We start from the raw sequence: 18,741 nt of genomic DNA, 5'->3' as shown, positions 1-18,741 counted from the left end.
TTGGAGTTGGTCCTTTCCTTCTACCTTTTAAGGTAGGGTCTTTCTTATCTCTGCGGGACTAAGAGCTTCTGGGTGGCACCCCCAAGGCCACCTCCTGTCTTGCTGTAGGAGTACAGGATTATAAATGTGCATCATCAAATCTGTCCTTTCTGTGGGAGAGGGACAAGGTCTCACAATGCAGCCCAGGCTGGTCTTGAACTCACAGAGATCTACCTGCCTCTGCCTCCTGAGCAACATGACAGTCACATGCATCCCTCACCAGCAAAATCTGTTTTCTTTTACTTGGGTTCCAGGTATTGGACTCAGGCCAATCAGGCTTGAGCAACAAGGACTTTATTCACTGGGCCACCTTACACCCTTTTTGCTGGTTTGTTTTAAATAAACACAACCTGCACTATGAAGTCGGTCTGGGAACCACACACACAGAAAATGGGAACAGGGGTTCACTAAGCAGTATGCCTTACTTAACCTTTCTATTGCCATAACAAAGCACCATGACCAGGACAACGTGTAAAAGAAAACATTTAATTTGGGGCTCATTGTTCTGAGAGTTAGAGGCCATGACTGTCACAGGGGGATTGTGGCAGCAGGCAGGCAAACGGGGACGCTGGAGCAGTGGCTGAGGCTCACATCTGGAGACAACAGCTATGAGGCAGAGAGAGAGAGAGAGAGAGAGAGGAAGGGAGGGAGGGAGGGAGAGGGAGAGAGAGGGAGAGGGAGAAAGAGGGAGAGAGAGAGAGATCACACTGGCTTTTAAAAAGATATTTATTAAAAAATATTATGGGCTGGAGAGATGGCTCAGTGGTTAAGAGCACTGGCTGTTCTTCCAGAGGTCCTGAGTTCAATTCCCAGCACCCACATGGTGGCTCACAACCATCTGTAATGAGATCTGGTGCCCTCTTCTGGTCTGTAGGCATACATGCAGATAGAATACTGTATACATAAGTAAATCTTAAAAAAAAAAAAATTACATATACAGTATTCTGCCTGCACGTATGCCTGCACACCAGAAGAGGGCACCAGATCTCATTACAAATGGTTGTGAGCCACCATGTGGTTTCTGGGAATTGAACTCAGGACCTCGGGAAGAGCCGCCTGTGTTCCTAACGTCTGAGCCATCTCTCCAGGCCCTCCCCCTTTTTAAAAAAATTAAAAAAAATATTTTTTAGCGGGGCATTGGTGGCACACGCCTTTAATACCAGCACTGAGGAGGCAGAGGCAGGTGAATCTCTGTAAGTTTAAGGCCAGCCTGGTCCACAAAGTGAAGTTTGAGTTCCAGGACAACCAAGGCTGTTACACAGAAAAACCCTGTCTCGGAAAAAAACCACACACACACACACACACACACACACACACACACACACACATCTTTCTTAGACACTTATTTTTATTATTTTATTATGTGTAGATGTGTGTGCCTGCATGAGGGTATGTGCACATGAATGTAGGTGTCCTTGGAGGCATTAGATTCCCCTGGATATATATGTTCACTTTTGGTTTTTTGAGAAAGAATCTCTCTGTGTAGCTCAGGCTGTCCTGGAACTCTCTATGTAGACCAGGCTGGTCTTGAACTCATGAGATCCTTATACCTCTGCCTCCCAAGTGCTGGGATTAAAGACATGCACCACCATGCCCAGGTATTTACTGGTTTTTATATTCTATTATATTTGTTAATTTTTATTTTATGTGTGCAGCTGTTTTGTCCAAATGAATGTCTGTGTACCACATATGTGCCTGGTGCCCTTGGAGGCCAGAAGAGGCATATCAAATCCCCTGGAACTGGAGTTATAGACAGTTGTGAGCTGCCACGTGAGTGCTGGGAATTGAACCTGGGTCCTCTGGAAGAGCAGCCAGTGCTCTGAACCACTGAGTTATGTCCATAACCCCTTCTATTCCATTTTATTTTTTAAAAGTGGTCAAGATACTATTAAGGGATGAGCTATGTTCCTTGAAAAATTAATAGCTACTGTCCTTCATAGTTTTCAGAAAGAACCAACCCGACAACACCTCGATCTTGGGATTTTGGCTTTCAACACCATGAGTCAAATTTCTGTTGTTTGAGCCATTCAGCTCACGGCGTTTCAGTGTACAGCAGCCCTAACAAAACCAATACACCCATCAGACTGCCTTTGTGACTCACTTTTGGGTCGTAACCAGAAGTTCTCACACCATAAAGTTGTCTTTTCTCCTCCCTAATGCTTTCTCTCATGCGATCTCTGCAGTCACTGGGTGGGATGCAGGGCCTGGAGGGAAGGTGAGGCAATGGGGTGTCACATAGGCGGGTGAACAAAAGCTGGCCTGACCCTACAATTACACAATCTAAAATGAGCTGTGTCACCTCACTGTGTTCCGGGCCCCACCGAAACTGCAGCTATTCTTGTCTCTCTGCCTGTCCTCGGACCCGGACCTCCCGAGAGCTTCAGATGGCAGAGTCTGGCTTCAGTACTATCTGTGGACATTCCTATTTAGAGTGGGCACCTGGAAAGCACACACATAAAGGGGTGTGTGCCGTGAGCTCACCTGCGCTCATACCTCAGTGTAAACATTACTTGCTGGACCAGTCTCTGGACAGACTCCTGCCTGCCCTCTCCACCCAAGACATTCATAAAGCACACACACCTCTTCTAGGCTCTGTCTTTGAGGCAATAGTATTACTCTCCCCCAATCCAGGAACTTCCAGGTAAGATGGAGAACCTTCTGCTTTCCTAATATGACACTTATTCTGGGCCACAAAAACAGTGTCTGGGACTGGAGAGAGGGTTCGGTGGTCTAGAACTCCAGCTGCTCTTCCAGAGGACCCGGATTTGATGACCAAGACTCACGTGGTAGTACATAGCCATCCGTAACCCCAGTTCCAGGGGATGCGATGTCTTCCTCTAGGGCCTGAGAGTACCAGGTCTGCACACGGCACACATGCATACAGACGATATATCCACACACATGAAAAACAATCAAACAGTATGTGGTGGGCTGGGGATGCGGCTCCTTTGGTAGGCTCCTTGCATGGCATGCAAAAAGCCCTGGGTTCAATTCTTAACACCGCATGATCCCAAGTCTCGCACTCGGGAGGTGGAGGCAGGAGGATGAAGTTCAAGTTTGTCCTTGGCTACTTGGCAATTTCAAGGCCAGCCTGGGCTAATGAGCCCTTGTCTCAACAACATCAAGTACATACACCCACCCAAATAGTTTAGCCACCACAACCTAAGTGCCCAGTGCCTGCTGTTTCCTACACGTCGATCACTCTAAGCCTTTGTGTTCGTATTTTATCGTCCCAATCCGCGGGGGCTAAGTTACCGTTGTGTGCTCCATCTTACAGACAATGAACCTCCCGGTTTTTCGGTTAGCACCTTTGTCAGGACTGGACCACAAAGAGCCCTTGCTCAGAGTCCACGACTACACTTTACACACAATTTGTTCCTACCATCTGCCGACGGGTCTATGTGTATGCGCTGGGTACCGTGCCCAGGGGTGTGCTGGGGAGAAACCAGTCCAGGCACCAGGGGGCAGCCGAAGACTGGTTTTGGCTCGTCAGCCCAGCCCTGAAAGGCAAGAGGAGAGCCAGAAATCCTAAGTTGACACCGCCAACCCTCAGACACCATCCTTCCACACACTCCCTGACTATCAGGTTTGGGTCCCTTGTTATCCTCCCCAGTAAAAAAACTACAGAACAATCCCCTAGTTATGACGGTGACTCAGAAGCTGAGCCAGGAGCGCGTGCGTGAGTGCGTGCGTGCGTGTGTGTATGTGTGTGTGTGTGTATTTTGTGTATGTGTGTGTGACCCTAAGTGGCTCTGAGGGCTGACATGTGTATGAGCCTGCTGCGACATGTGTGAACGTGTGCGTGTGCGTGAGCGTGTGTGTGGTCTTGTGGCTAAGGGAAATCGTACATGTTTGTTTTGGGGTGTGTCTCGGTGTTTACCCCAGAAACAGACAGGAACTGTGCCAAGGTTGCACAGCATCTTCACACTCGGACTCGGCCCCCTAGGACAGCCCTCCGCGGCTACGGTTAGGGTCTGGGGCGCGGTACCCGGAGTGGAGCGGACCCCGCTCCCTCCAGATCCGGGGAGTCCTCCAGAATTCTGAGCGGAGGGCTCCCTTCCCCCACTTCCTCCACGGGGCGTCACGGGACCGCTAAGGCGTTCCCGCCTAGGAAGGAGGTGAACCTAGCCGGTGGCTGGGGCCTCCGGCTCCCGGCGGCTTCTCAGGGTCCTCCACTGGAGGGAGCGCACAGCCCCGTGGGATCGGGCGCCCCAGAGCACAGTTCCTGGGGCCCCGGAGAAAGTTGGTGTGGTAGCCAGGCCGTGCGGGGTGGCAAGCCTCTCCCCGACAGCCGGTGACTTTCCAGAGGGGAAAAAATGGATCGCTGTTAAGGGGGCTGGAGTCTGGGGAGGTCGGCCTCCTTCCAGCCCGACTCAGTGGAGCTCCGGCTGCGCCCCCCGCGCTCCGTGCTTCCCCACCGGGCCCCAGGAGGCATGCATACAACATGTTCACCCCACTTTCTTCCTCTTCCTCCTCCAGCCCACTTTCTCTTCTCTGTGTCGTCAGAGCTCCAGGGAGGGACCTGGGCAGACAGAGAAGCCGGAAACAGCAGGCCGGGGGCAGCCAGGGAAGGCCGGGAGACGAGTGCGTACGTGCGTGCGTGTGTTTGTGTGTGTGTGTGAGATGTGTGTGTGTGTGCATGTGTGTGTGTACACACTGAGTTTTTAGGGCCAGCCCAGAACCCCGCTGGACAGAGCTACAGACCCATGGGGCCTGGCAGTGCCCGCTGAGAGGAGGGAGAAGAGGACAGAGGGGCTGCCGAGGTGAGGGGACGTCTGCGGGCGAGGAAGGTGGGGGGCCTTGGCTGAGACGTAAGGGATGGATTTTTTCGGGGCCCCTCGGGATCCTCCCCTGGGCGGGGCGGCTGGTCCCCTGGAAATTGCTTCTGCTGGTGTTCGTGGCACTGGGCTTCTGGCAGTTTCCAACTTTGGAAGGACTCGGGTGGGTACAGGGCCTCCACACTCCCCTCCCCAGCGCGTCACGTCACTCTCCCCAACCCTCAGCCCTGCGCCTCCTTGGGACGTGGAAAGTGGCGGGGCAGAGGGGAAGGTGGGTCCCGGGGGTGGGGTGGGGGGTGGGGGTGGGGAGTGGGGGGAGCGCGGCTGCCCCTCCCTGGAAGTGGATGCTCCAGGACCCCTCGAGCGCGCGCGCCCCCGTTCCACCCCGTCGCCGCTGCCCGCTGCTGAAGGTTCCTGTTCAGCAGGGTGTGGCTGGAGGGTGAGCGCGACCCAGATGCAGACCTCATGGTGCCCCAGAGGAGGGGGACTTTCCCCCTCGCACGGCTCGCTTGACGGCAGAAAACGCTGAGATTTCCCCGTGGGAGGGCGGCCGGCCCCGGGGGGTTAACCCTCCTCATGCGGACCTGGCTCCACCTCCTGGCGCCCTTTCCCGCCCCCACCGCCACCGCCTAACACACACACACACACACACACACACACACACACACACACACACACTGGGCAACTCCAGAGAAGCCCTTGACTTTTGACATTGGGGTCCCACGGTCAGCGGGCTCGGAATGCAGGGGAAGAGGGGGATCTTGTGCAGAGGCTTCTGGGCTGTCGGGCTTCCCCTGCGGCGGGGAGGGGGGGGGGGAGTCTGGAAGGGGACGCTGGCCCCGCCTGCCGCGGGGTGGCTCCGCCTTCCCCTCCCTAGGGGACGGGACGCAAAAGGTGTTGTGTCCTGGCCCGACCTAGAGACCCAGCACCGTTAGCAGGTGCGCAGGGGAGAGAAGTTTGGCTTCATGGTGTCTGGGGAGGGACAGGATGGGACTTGAGTCAATCTGCCAGGGGATTTAGAGGAAATGGGAGCTGCCTGTGGCTTGGAGGTCCCCAGTCCCCAGGAGGCTAAGGATTGGGCCAAAGGTCTGGAATCTGAGCACTCCAGAGACTGGGAGGAAGACAGAATAGAATTCTCTCCCTTGACTTTGAAAATAAACTGAATATGACTCCTCAGGATGCCCCACCCACAGGAGTAGACAGTTTTAGAGCAAAGAAAGTCTGGTGGAGGACCCTGAGCAGGGGTGAGGGCGTGGGAGGAAGAGCTCAGAGAGAGAGAGAGAAGCAGGATGGGTAGGGGTGGCAATGTCCTGAGAAGGGGCCTCTTTTTCTTCCAGCTGGGAGCCCTCGGGGTTGAGAGGCTCAAAAAGCAGGAGTTGGGGACACCCAGGGAGTTTCCATCCATCTTCCTCCTCCTCTTCCTCTCTGAGATGACACTATGAGAAATGTGAACTGAGAGCCCCCCCCCCCCCCCGGGAAACCACTGATCTACCCAGCCCACTCTGAGGCCCCTGGGAAAGCAGACTGCTCCTGCCTCCTCTCCTCTTCTTTCCTTCCTTCTTTCTTTCTTTCTTTCTTTCTTTCTTTCTTTCTTTCTTTCTTTCTTTCTTTCTTTCTTTCTTTCTTTCTTTCTTTCTTTCTTTCCTTCCTTCCTTCCTTCCTTCTTCCCTTCCCTTCCCTTCCCTTCTCTTTTTTCTTTTCTTTTCTTTTCTTTTCTTTTCTTTTCTTTTCTTTTCTTTTCTTTTCTTTTCTTTTCTTTTCTTTTCTTTTCTTTTCTGGCTCTCTAGTTGCTCACAATCTTCCAGGCTCTTCACTCCAGGTTGGCCAACCCAGCTGTTTCTCTGGTCTTCCTCTTCCTGTTCCCCTCCCCTCTCTATTTTCTTGAGGCGATTGGGTTTCTGAGCTAGAAGGAATCCTAACAGTACTCCGGAGGGTAGTGATTAAATACTCCGGAGAGTAGTGATTAATCCTTATGGCGATCTGGAGCCCAATTATCAGCTTCTTGGCCAAGTTAAATAACCTCCTGAGCCTTAGTTTCTTCATCTAGGAAAAGGGATAACTTCATACATTAAAATAGGGCTGGAGAGATGGCTCGGCAGTTAAGAGCATTGGCTGGCTGCTCTCCTAAAGAACTTGAGTTTGAGTCCCACACATACATGGCAACTCACAACTGTTTATAACTCCAGTTCCAGAGGCATACATACATGCATGCAGGTAAAACTTCCATTAAAATTAACTAATAAAAACACTAGCCAGCAGCCGGGCGGTGGTGGCGCACGCCTTTAATCCCAGCACTCGGGAGGCAGAGGCAGGCGGATCTCTGTGAGTTCGAGGCCAGCCTGGGCTACCAAGTGAGTTCCGGGAAAGGCGCAAAGCTACACAGAGAAACCCTGTCTCGAAAAACCAAAAAAAAAAAAAAAAAAAAAAAAAAAACACTAGCCAGGTGGTGGTGGCGCACACCTTTAGTCCCAGCACTTGGGAGGCAGAGGCAGGCAGATCTCTGTGAGTTTGAGGCCAGCCTGGTCTACAGAGCGAGATCCAGGACAGGCACCAAAACTACACAGAGAAACGCAATCTCGAAAAAAACCAAACCAACCAACCAACCAAACAAACAAACAAAAAATTGTTGTGAGGGAATAGGGGTGTAGCTCAGGGACAGAGCACTTGTGTAGCATACCTGAGGACCTGGGCTTCTTCCCTAACAACATACATGTACTTGCATGTGGGCGCGCGCGCGCGTGCGCGCGCGCACACACACACACACACACACACACACACGCACGGTTGTGAGGTTCCAGTGAGCTAATGTATAGAGTGTGATATATCTAGGGAATAGTGCATAATAAGTAGTATACGGGGCTGGAGAGACGGCTCAGAGGTCAGGAGCACTGACTGTTCTTCCAAAGGTCATGAGTTCAATTCCCAGAAACCACATGGTGGCTCACAACCATCTGTAATGAGATCTGGCGCCCTCTTCTGGCCTGCAGGTGTACATGCAGGCAGAACACTGTATACACAATAAATAAATAAATCTTTAAAAAATAAATAAGTAGTATACATTACCCCTCTGCCATTGTCTTCCTATCCAGCGTGGGGATTTGGGCCGTGCTGGGCACTGGACTCAGAGTTCTGCAAATACGAGGCGGGCACCTGACCACCGCGGTGTCTCTCACATTGTCTCACAGGATCTTGGGATTTTGAAAGTTCTCAAGGGACACACGTGGGGTCAGGAGACAGGGAAGAAGGGAGCAGACCCAGTGGACTCCCTGCTGCGTCTGTCTGTCCGTCCGTCCGTCCCCACTCTCCTTCAGCAGGGCTTTGCACCCCCCCCCCACACACACACCTATGGTTTTGCTCTCCATGGTCTTGGTTATCTGCAGTGAGCCACACTCTGAGACTATGAAATGGAAAATACCAGAAAAGGCCATTCATGAATTTTAAACAACTTTTACTCAGTATGTTGTATTTATTTTATCACTGTGGTTGTTAATGTCTTTATGTGCCTAATTTATGGATTAAACTTTGTGTAGATCTACATGGGAGAAAATATAACAGACACAAGAGTAGATGCCACATGCTCTTTCAGGCCTTATCTATGGTCTCCGGTATCCACGTGACATCTTGGGGTGTCCTTTCCGGATACTAACGTCCATTGGACTAAAAACTAAAACTGGAGTCGAGTGTGCTGGTGCTTTTCGGCAGTCCCAGCACTTGGGAAGTAGAGATCGGAGGATCTTATGGCGCACGCCTTTAATCCCAGCACCCAGGAGGCAGAGGCAGGCAGATTTCTCTGAGTTCGAGGCCAGCCTGGGCTACACAGGGAGGTCCTCTGATGTACTCAAGAGCACTTGCCTAGCACACACAAGGCCCTGAGTTTGTTCACAGCAACACTGAAATGAAAGTTGTCTAGTACTTTAAAAATTTAGAAAGAGCTAAGGCATGGAGGCGTGTACCTGCGATCCCAGGACCCGAGAGGCTGAGAGGAAAGGATTCCTTGAGCTCAGGGGCTCAAGAACAAATTGATATAGAGAGCCAGGTGTCTTTTTTTTATTTATTTACTTATTTATTTTGGTTTTCCGAGACAGGGTTTCTCTGTGTAGCTTTTGCGCCTTTCCTGGAACTCGCTCTGTAGACCAGGCTGGCCTCGAACTCACAGAGATTCACCTGCCTCTGCCTCCCCAGTGCTGGGATTAAAGGCGAGCGCCACTACCGCCCGGCTTTTATTTATTTTTTTTAAAGATTTATTTATTTATTATGTATACAGCATGTATGACTGCAGGTCAGAAGAGGGCACCAGATCTCATTGCACATGGTTGGGAGCCACCATGTGGTTGCTGGGAATTGAACTCAGGACCTCTGGAAGAGCAGCCAGTGCTCTTAGCCTCTGAGCCAGCTGCCTCTCCAGCCCCGAGAGCCAGGTATCTTAAAATAAAAACATTAGAAAGTGCTGTATTCCTTCAGCACCCCTATTTCACGATAAGAAGGTGAGATCCGTAGGATACAGTCCTTTCACGCCCAGAACCGGGGCAGGTCCCGAGCTACAGGGGGACCCGCCTGTCTTCCCAGAGCCTGCTCTTCCTTCGGTCTCATGTCTTCTTGTCACCCTACCCCGCTGGCTGTATTTCTTCAGCTTGCCCATGGCTACACTGAAGGTATTGCCCTGCTTCTGGCATTGGCCAAGGGAGCCTGTGGCTTACGGTGTCCCGGCAGCGGGTGTGATCAAGTAAATGATGGGAGAGGGAGAAAAAAGGTTGTGATGGAAGAATTGTGATGACCCACATCCAAGCTCAACCCTCTGGGACTTTACCATGAGAAACTAGAAAGAGTCTGAAGCTCTGGAAGACGGAATGTTCTAGGCCCAGCAAAACCGGACCATCCACAGGGAAGAGCCGCGGCTGCCCCAGAAGCTCGCTTCTTGGGAGCTTCTTTGAATGGCCTTGGTTCTTCTTTCCCAGGCACCCCAAACACCCCAGATCATGTCTCTGTGGAGTCTGGTTTCCAAGATGTCCCCAGAAAAACTGCAACGGCTTTATGTTGACTTCCCCCAACACCTTCGGCATCTCCTGGCTGAGTGGCTGGAGGACCAGCCCTGGTGAGTCCTGCTGCCCCGTGCCTCCCCTTACGTATCTTCCCCCTTTTCAGAGCCCTTCCTGCTGGTAGAATTCAGAACCGAGGACTCATTAGTGTGTAGGTAATAGCCTGGACTTGATGGGGTGTCAGGGCACCTTCTTGTCGTCGTAGCTGGCGGAGGGGGGAGCAGGAGACGTGGTTGGCAGCTGCAGAAAGCCATCGAGAGAGGAAGGAGGGGAAAAGAACCACTGGGTTCCTTGCTATAGGGTGGAAGCTCAGAGGCACTAAGGAAGCCCTGGCTTGCCGCGGGGCCGGGGCCTTACCGTGATGTCCCCACAGGGAGTTCCTGGTTGGTTCAGATGCCTTCTGTTACAATATGGCTAGTGCCCTCCTCTCCGCCACTGTCCAGCATCTGCAGACCTCCGCAGGGAAGCAGGGGAAGGGAAGTGCACTTCTGCAGCATATCAGCACCTTGGAGGTGAGGGAAGAGGGGAAGGGGAGAGGTCGGGGTGGGGTCAGGGTGGAGCAGGAGTGGGCGCTGGCTACCAGAACGGATGGGCGATGTTGGGAGCAAATGGTACTCCTGTGGTCAGGCACTGGCTGGCATGCAAACTGATTTTTAAAGCATGCAAATGTGTGAAACCTGACAGTCTACAGTTATGCCCTCCGCCAGTGTATACATGAGTGGGGGCAAAGAGCCGGAGGAGGGAGGGGGCGTGGATAAGGGCGAGGCTCACTGTTGATCACTTTCAATTCTACAGAGCATCTATCAGCGGGACCCCCTGAAGTTGGTGGCCACCATCAGACAGATACTTCAAGGGGAGAAAAAAGCTGTCATAGAAGAGGTATTGTGGTACCCTCCTTCCCATTTGTATTAGTCAGGGTTCTCTAGAGGAACAGAACTTATAGAATGAACGCGAGTGTGTGTGTGTATGCATACATGTATATATACATATAGACACACACACACACACACACACACACACACACACAAACACACACGGGCTGTGGCCCGACTAGTCCAGCAGTGGCTGTCTACCCATGGAAGGTCCAAGAGTCCACCGGTTGTTCAGTCCATAAAGCTGGATGTCTCAGCTGGCCTCAGTTTCCACCAGAGTCCTGAAGAAGTAGACTCTAATGCCAGTGAAGGAATGGACTGGCTAGCGCGATCAAGAGCAAGCAGGCAAAGAGGGCAAGTTTCTGCTGGGTGGTGGTGGCGCACGCCTTTAATCCCAGCACTTGGGAGGCAGAGCCAGGCGATCTCTGTGAGTTTGAGGCCAACCTGGTCTACAAAGCGAGATCCAGGACAGCCAGAGCTACACAGAAACCCTGTCTTGAAAAAAAATATATATATATATATATATATATATATATATATATATATATATATATATATATATATGGAGAGAGAGAGAGAGAGAGAGAGAAATCCTTCACAGGTGTACCTAGCCACTTGGGTTTTAGTTAATTCTAGATACAGTCAAATTGACAACCAAGATTAGCCATCACAAGTCCACCCCACAATCATATCTTCTTAGGCCATGCTTAATTTCCAAATGAAAGCAATAACCAGGTCATAATTATACCTAACATGATGTAACTATCCATGTTCAACCACAAACACATTATATATTTAAAATAGGTGGTAATGTCCCTTGAAGGACATTCTTTTAGTATCTCAAACTTAAATATTATAACCACTGATATTCTCTCTATATATCTTTTTTTCCCCGGTTTTTCGATACTGGGTTTCTCTGTGTAGTTTTGGTGCCTGTCCTGGATCTCATTCTGTAGCCCAGGCTGGCCTTGAACTCACAGAGATCCATCTGCCTCTGCCTCCCAAGTGCTGGGATTAAAAGCATGCACCACCATTGCCTGGCCTTACAAATACATTCTTAACAAATGAGAACAGAAAAATTCATGTCAAAAAAAAAAAAAAAGAATGAAAAATTCATGTCAATAATAATCCTCATTTCTGCAACTGGTCACATGGCCTGAGTTGGTACTTATTTTTTTTGATTTTTTGAGACAGGTTTTTCTGTGTAGTCCTAGCTGTCCTGGAACTTGCTGGTAGACCAGGCTGCCCTTTAACTCATAGAAATCCACCTGCCTCTGTCTCCTGAATGCTAGGATTAAAGGCTTGTACCACCACTGCCTGGCCTTATTTATTTCTTTTAAATAATTTATTTATTTTTATTTTATGTGCATTGGTGGTTTACTTGCATGTATGTCTGTGTGAGGGTATCAGATCCCCTGGAACTGTAGTTACATACAGTTATCAGCTGCTGTGTGGGTGCTGGGAATTGAACCCAGGTCCTCTGGAAGAGCAGTTAGTGCTCTTAACTGCTGAACTATCTCTCCAGTCCCTTAGATGGTGTTTAGAACTACCTTCCTCTACTACCCATTCTGTATTTCCTCCACCCTCTGCAAGCACCTCAGCAGGTCTTGGGTCTTTTCCTGAAGGAGTGACCCAGCCCTTCCTTCCTGATGGGTCTGTGCCCTTTGTCATCCTGCCTGGATTAGATTGCTGTAGTTTCCCATTAACTTGAATCACAGGACACAGTAGCACTCAGAGATGCCCTAAAGGATCTCCTGCACTCCAGACCTAATCTCTCTCACTTCCATTGTGGAGAGGAGGCGATCCAGTTTCCTCTTGGCAATCTGGACATACCACCCCTCCTAACACTGCTCCTCCTTTCTCAGCCTGTTGGCTTGGGGCCATCAGAAGCCCAAAGTGACCAGGAGGAAGCCTGAGCTTCCTGTGCAAAGGAATGTTGTGTCTCCTGACAGGAGCGCTTCCCTCTCTGGAACCAAGACTTCTAGGCCAGCAGAACTTCATGTTGTGGGAACAGGAAGCAAAAATGTTTCTAGTGGGTCACTGGGAGTAATAGTGAGTGAAGCTACCCCCATTTCCATCCCTTGATTCCTGGACCCGTGGATCCGAGCCCAAGCCATGAAAACCTAGGAAGAATTTTGATAGACCCCAAAAATCTAGGGTCTCAAGTGGGCGCCCCAAGAACCCAGACTCCAGTCCAGTTGATGCAACAGCAAGAGGTGTTTATTAATGCAGCTGTACAGTCGGGCAAACTCAGCTCCAGAGAGCAAGAGTCACATCTTACTGTAGCCACATAGGTGCTTTTAAAGGAAAAACCCACAAACCCCACAAGATTACAATTCCCATACAATTTCATGGCCTGATCACAGGGTGATCACAGAGTGGGTACAGTCACTGTCTGCATGCACATTCTTCCCAAAACCTCAAGGGGGGTATCAGGGCGGGAGTGGAGTTTACACAAAGGTCACAGTGGTCCTTCCTGGAACACCTGCAACTATCCCAGTCACAGTTGAGCGCATCTCTCTCTCTCTCTCTCTCTCTCTCTCTCTCTCTCTCTCTCTCTCTCTTTTCTTTAGCACATCTCTTAACAGAAGTCTTTTTACATTGTTACATTGTTACAGGGGTGATTGAATAATGGCTGAGCCAGGAACTAGTTTTCTTGGAACTAGTTTTCTTTTTAGTTCCTTATTCTCCTGGGGCTTGGGGGGTGTAAGCCTGAAGGGTTAGGGTCTTTCAATTTAAACTCAGGAAAGACTCAGTGGTCTAGGCCCGGGGTATCCCAAGGAAGTCCCTGGGGTTAGAGTGAACCCCAAACCAAGTCTGGGGAGGCTTCAGCGAGAACGAGGGCGAAGAGGCTGGTTCTGCCAGGAGAATGGTCTCATCCTGAGGAGGTTCCAGGAGGGGCAGAGGTGGGCGCAGAGGAATGGGCAGATGGGCTCACCTCTTGGTATTTGCTTCTTCTGTGAAGTTCCGCCATCTGCCCGGTTCCTTCCACAAGCAGCAGGAAGAACTCAAGTTTACCACAGCCCTGGGGAGGCTTCAGCACCGCGTGAGGGAGACCCGCCTTCTCCGAGAAGCCCTGCAGCAAGGGACCAAGGCTGGACAAGGTGGGCCCAAGGACTGGATTCCAGAGGAGTTTGGGGAGGTTTAGGAGCCATCTTTAGCCGGGCAGTGGTGGCGCACGCCTTTAATCCCAGCACTCGGGAGGCAGAGGCAGGAGGATCTCTGTGAGTTCGAGGCCAGCCTGGGCTACAGAGCCAGATCCAGGACAGGCACCAAAGCTACACAGAGAAACCCTGTTTCGAAAACCAACAACAACAACAAAAAGTGATCTTTTCTTGGACCTCTGCCTTGAGTGAACCTCTATTCTTTTTGCACCCCTGGTTTCTGCCCCCTGCCCTCAGTGACTCTGCACAGCTTGATAGAAACTCCTGCCAACGGCACCTGTCCGAGTGAGGTGAGTCATGGACTGGGAGGTGGAGACTGAGTTCCAAGTGCTCTGGAAGGATGGAGTTGACAGACACAGGCTGAGGTGGGGGAGGGGACGGGGAGAAGGTAATGTGTGGTGCCGGCTCAGGCTCCTTTCTGCGGTTAGGACCTGGCCACGATGCTGCAGGGGACTGTGGGGGACCTGGAGGCCACCCAGGCCCTGGTGCTGAAAAGGATCCAGATTTGGAAGCGGCAGCAGCAGCTGGCAGGGAATGGTACACCCTTTGAGGAGAGCCTGTTAGGGCTGCAGAAAAGGTGAGGACGGGGCGGGCTGGGGTGGGTGCCATTGTCTCTGCAGGTGTGAGGGAGAGGGAGCTGAGGACGACAGCTCTGAAGTGGGCCGAGACTCACGGAAGCCAGCCAGTTCCCGCAGTTCTGTGCGGGGTCTGTCGTGTAGGTCCTTCACATGTCGCTCAGTTAAGGAGACACAAATAGAGAGTTTTTCATCATTTCCTCTTCAAGTCCATGTCCAAGAGGGAGGAGGAGGCTTGTATATTTGTTTTGTTTTTTTTTTTTGGTTTGGTTTTTTTTTTGAGACAGGGTTTCTCTCTGTGTAACAGCTCTGGTTGGTTGTCCTGGAACTCGCTCTGTAGCCCAGGCTGGCCTCGAACTCATAGAGATCTGCCTGCCTCTGCCTCCCAAGTGCTGGGATTAAAAGCGTGGGTCACCACCTCCTGGCTTATGTATGTTTGTTTTTATTTTATTTTTTATTAAATTTATTCATTTATTTTATGCATATGAGTGCTGTATCTGCATGTACACCTCCATGCCAGGAGAGGGCATCAGATCCCACAGTAGGTGGTTGTGAGCCACCATGTGGGTGCTGGGAATTGAACTCAGGACCTCTGGAAGAGCACTAGTGCTCTTAACCACTGAGCCGTCTCTGAGGCCTGTATGTTTGTTTTTAAGATAGCGCCTTACACTGTAGGGTGTCCTGGAACTCACAATATAACCAAGGCTGGCCTTGAACTCACTGTAACCTTCCTGCCTCAGCCTCCCAAATACTGGATTTATAAATGTTCAGTCACCATGCCTGACTTGAGGAACCCTTTTTTATTTGGTCTGTTGGGTGATGGCACTTTCCAGTTTTCCCTAAAGCACTCAGGCACTAGAACTATATAGGAAGAGGCTGCTGGGCTCTCCACAGGGAGTCTGGGCCTTGACAGAGAGCACCTCATGGGAGCCAAGACGGGTCCTAGAACCCCCTCCTGTCCGGGTGCCTTGCAGCCACACCCACTCCCCCCCATGCCTGCTCACACAATATCCTGTGTTCTCCTGGGCTTGGGCTGAAGCAAACAGTCAGCATTCTGTGCTTCCTGACCTCCTGACCCCCTGACCCGCCCTGGCCCCAGGTGTGAAAGCCTGGTGGAAATTTATTCCCAGCTGCAGCAGGAGGTTGGGGCAGCCAGTGGGGAGCTTGAGCCCAAGACCAGGGCATCGCTGATGGGCCGACTGGACGAAGTCCTGCGCACCCTTGTGACCAGGTATACGCCATAAGCCCCTGCCTGGCTGTAAGCAGGCCTCGGGGAGTGAAGGAGGCCGCCTGGAGGGGACCCAGGCCCTAACACTCGCTCTCCTCCTCCTCCTCCCCCTCCTCCCCCTCCTCCTCCTCCTCCTCCTCCTCCTCGATCCTCCAGCTCTTTCCTGGTAGAGAAGCAGCCTCCTCAGGTTCTGAAGACACAAACTAAGTTCCAGGCTGGAGTTCGATTCCTGCTGGGCCTGCAGTTCCTGGGCAGCTCGGCCAAGCCTCCGCTGGTCAGGGCTGACATGGTGACAGAGAAACAGGCCAGAGAGCTCAGCCTGCCGCAGGGGCCCGGGGCTGGAGTGTAAGTGGAGACTGGCCCTGGGGTTGGAGAAGGCATGCGGGGTGGTGGAGGTGAGAGGAGGTGGTAGGGCGGGTGCTTAGCTTGTCAAGGTCCTGGGTTCAGCACTAGCAATATGTATAAACACACATAGACACACACACTCACACAGACAGACACACACTCACACACAGACAGACACACACTCACACACAGACACAACACACACACACACACTCACACAGACACACTCACACACACACTCACACACAGACACACACACACACACATACAGACACACAGAGACACAGACACACTCACCACACTCTCACACTCACACAGACACACACAGACACATACACACTCACACTCACACACAGACACACACATACAGACACATACACACTCACACTCACACACACACATACAGACACACAGAGACACAGACACAGACACACTCACCACACTCTCACACTCACACAGACACACACACAGACACATACACACTCACACACACAGACACCTACACACTCACACTCACACACACACACAGACACACACTCACACAGACACACACACTCACACAGACACACACATACACACAGATACACAGACACACTCACACACACAGACACACTCACTCACACACTCACACACAGACACACTCACTCACACAGACACACACACAGACACACTCACACACACAGACACACACACTCACACAGACACACACATACATACAGATACACAGACACACACACACACAGACACACTCACACACACAGACACACACACAGACACACTCACACACAGACACACACACTCACACAGACACACACACAGACACACACACACTCACACACAGACACATACACACATACACACACACACTCACACACACAGACACACTCACACACAGACACACACACTCACACAGACACACACACTCACACAGACACACACACACTCACACACAGACACATACACACATACACACACACACAGAACACACACACACTCACACACACACAGAACACAGACACAGACACACACACAGGCAGACACACACTCACACACACAGACACACACACAAACACACACACACACACACACTCACACACACACACACACACACACAGAACACAGGTAGGGACATGGAGAGCCAGGACCAGTGACAGCAGTGGTCAGTGCCTCCCCCCTCCCCCCCCAGGGAGAGCACAGGAGAGATCATGAACAACACGGTGCCTCTGGAGAACAGCATTCCCGGGAACTGCTGCTCCGCCCTGTTCAAGAACCTGGTGAGAGGCCTTGGGGGACGACGGGGGTGGGGTGGGGGGGTGGGGGGGGGCGGGGTGGGGCCCCGGGCAGGATCCCCAGACTGGGCGACTCTCCTTGGAAAGGATGCTGAGGGCCCACCGAGGATGCTCTCAACACCTCTGCCCTCCCGTCCTCCCCTCTTCCCCCTTCTCCCCACCCTGGCAGCTCCTGAAGAAAATTAAGCGCTGTGAGCGGAAGGGCACAGAGTCTGTCACGGAGGAGAAGTGCGCAGTGCTCTTCTCCACCAGCTTCACCCTGGGCCCCAACAAGCTCCTCATCCAGCTGCAGGTGAGAACTGACCCCCGCCCTGCTGCTGCAGCCCGGGACCCACGTCCTCCTGGCCACAGGACTGCCTCATAGCCCGTGGGGGCAGACGGAGCTGAGAGGAACAAGATCTGGCTTGTGTCGCCACCGAGGTGTTCTGTTTTGTTTGCTTTTTTGAGGCAGGGTCTCGTGACGTAGGCTGCATTGGCTTTAAACTCCTCTCCTTTAAATATGACTGTCGTCGTCGTTACTGTGGGTGGGGGAGGTAGCATGTCCACGTCATGGTACCCATGTGGAGACCAGAGGACGACCCTTCCACTTTTATTGGGGGTCTGGGGGCACTGGAGATGTAACCGGCCGCCAGGCTTGTGCTGCCAACACTTCTGTCCCCTGGGCCATCTTACTGACCCTCAAACACTTTTCTCATTTTGTGTCGTCTTTCTTTCTTTCTTTCTTTCTTTCTTTCTTTCTTTCTTTCTTTCTTTCTTTCTTTCTTTCTTTCTTTCTTTCTTTCTTTCTTTCTTTCTTTCTTTCTTCTCTCTCTCTCTCCTTCCTTCCTCCCTTCTTCCCTCCTTCCCTTCCTTCCTTCCTTCCTTCCTTCCTCTCTTTCTTTCTGTCTTCTGTCTTCTTCTGTAGTCTCTCTGTGTAGTTTTGCGCCTTTCCTGGAACTCACTCTGTAGCCCAGGATGGCCTCGAACTCACAAAGATCCGCCTGCCTCTGCCTCCCGAGTGCTGGGATTAAAGGCGTGCGCCACCACCGCCCGGCCACCTCTCTGTCTCTTACCAGTGCTTTCTATGTGACAGGAGATCAGGGCACTGTGATGAGCGATGCACAGACACACACTGGTGCACATCCACATACGCCAAGAACTCATTATTATTTCCAGTCATATACAAGGCACACACAAGGACCATGTCCAAAACCAGCTTGGGGAGGGAAAGGTTTATTACACCTTACTTTTCCAGGTAATGTCCATCACTGTGGGAAGTCAGGACAGGAACTCAAGCAGGGCAGGGACCTGGAGGCAGGAGCTGAAGCAGAGGCCGTGGGAGAACGCTGCTTACTGGCTTGCTCCTCATGGCTTGCTCACCCTGCTCAAAGACACCAAGACCGCTTGCCCAGGGGTGGCTCCACGCGCAGCAAGCT

The 18,741-nt window shown here is 51.7% G+C and overlaps 1 protein-coding gene across 4 annotated transcripts in view; it reads left to right on the top strand.

The window, feature by feature from the left end:
- The first annotated feature begins 3,706 nt into the window (after window positions 1-3,706).
- Stat6 (signal transducer and activator of transcription 6) overlaps window positions 3,707-18,741 on the top strand; it is a 21,372-nt gene continuing 6,337 nt past the window's right edge. For 2 of the 4 annotated variants that reach the window (XM_076554079.1, XM_076554078.1), the window contains exons 1-11: window positions 4,957-4,980; window positions 9,773-9,909; window positions 10,227-10,365; window positions 10,649-10,732; window positions 13,691-13,829; window positions 14,127-14,179; window positions 14,318-14,466; window positions 15,564-15,695; window positions 15,849-16,037; window positions 17,224-17,311; window positions 17,496-17,618. In XM_076554079.1, the coding sequence (XP_076410194.1) occupies window positions 9,794-9,909; window positions 10,227-10,365; window positions 10,649-10,732; window positions 13,691-13,829; window positions 14,127-14,179; window positions 14,318-14,466; window positions 15,564-15,695; window positions 15,849-16,037; window positions 17,224-17,311; window positions 17,496-17,618 (1,212 nt within the window). In that variant the 5' untranslated portion in view covers window positions 4,957-4,980; window positions 9,773-9,793. Of the gene's footprint in view, window positions 4,803-4,956; window positions 4,981-9,772; window positions 9,910-10,226; window positions 10,366-10,648; window positions 10,733-13,690; window positions 13,830-14,126; window positions 14,180-14,317; window positions 14,467-15,563; window positions 15,696-15,848; window positions 16,038-17,223; window positions 17,312-17,495; window positions 17,619-18,741 lie in introns of those variants that run through there. The other 2 variants (XM_076554080.1, XM_042263586.2) reach the window with 2 other exon arrangements.

This window comes from Peromyscus maniculatus, chromosome 18 (assembly GCF_049852395.1).
Source record: "Peromyscus maniculatus bairdii isolate BWxNUB_F1_BW_parent chromosome 18, HU_Pman_BW_mat_3.1, whole genome shotgun sequence".
Classification (NCBI taxonomy): domain Eukaryota; kingdom Metazoa; phylum Chordata; class Mammalia; order Rodentia; family Cricetidae; genus Peromyscus; species Peromyscus maniculatus.
Note: the sequence above shows the minus strand (reverse complement) of the source record. Positions and strands in the feature narration are given on the sequence as shown.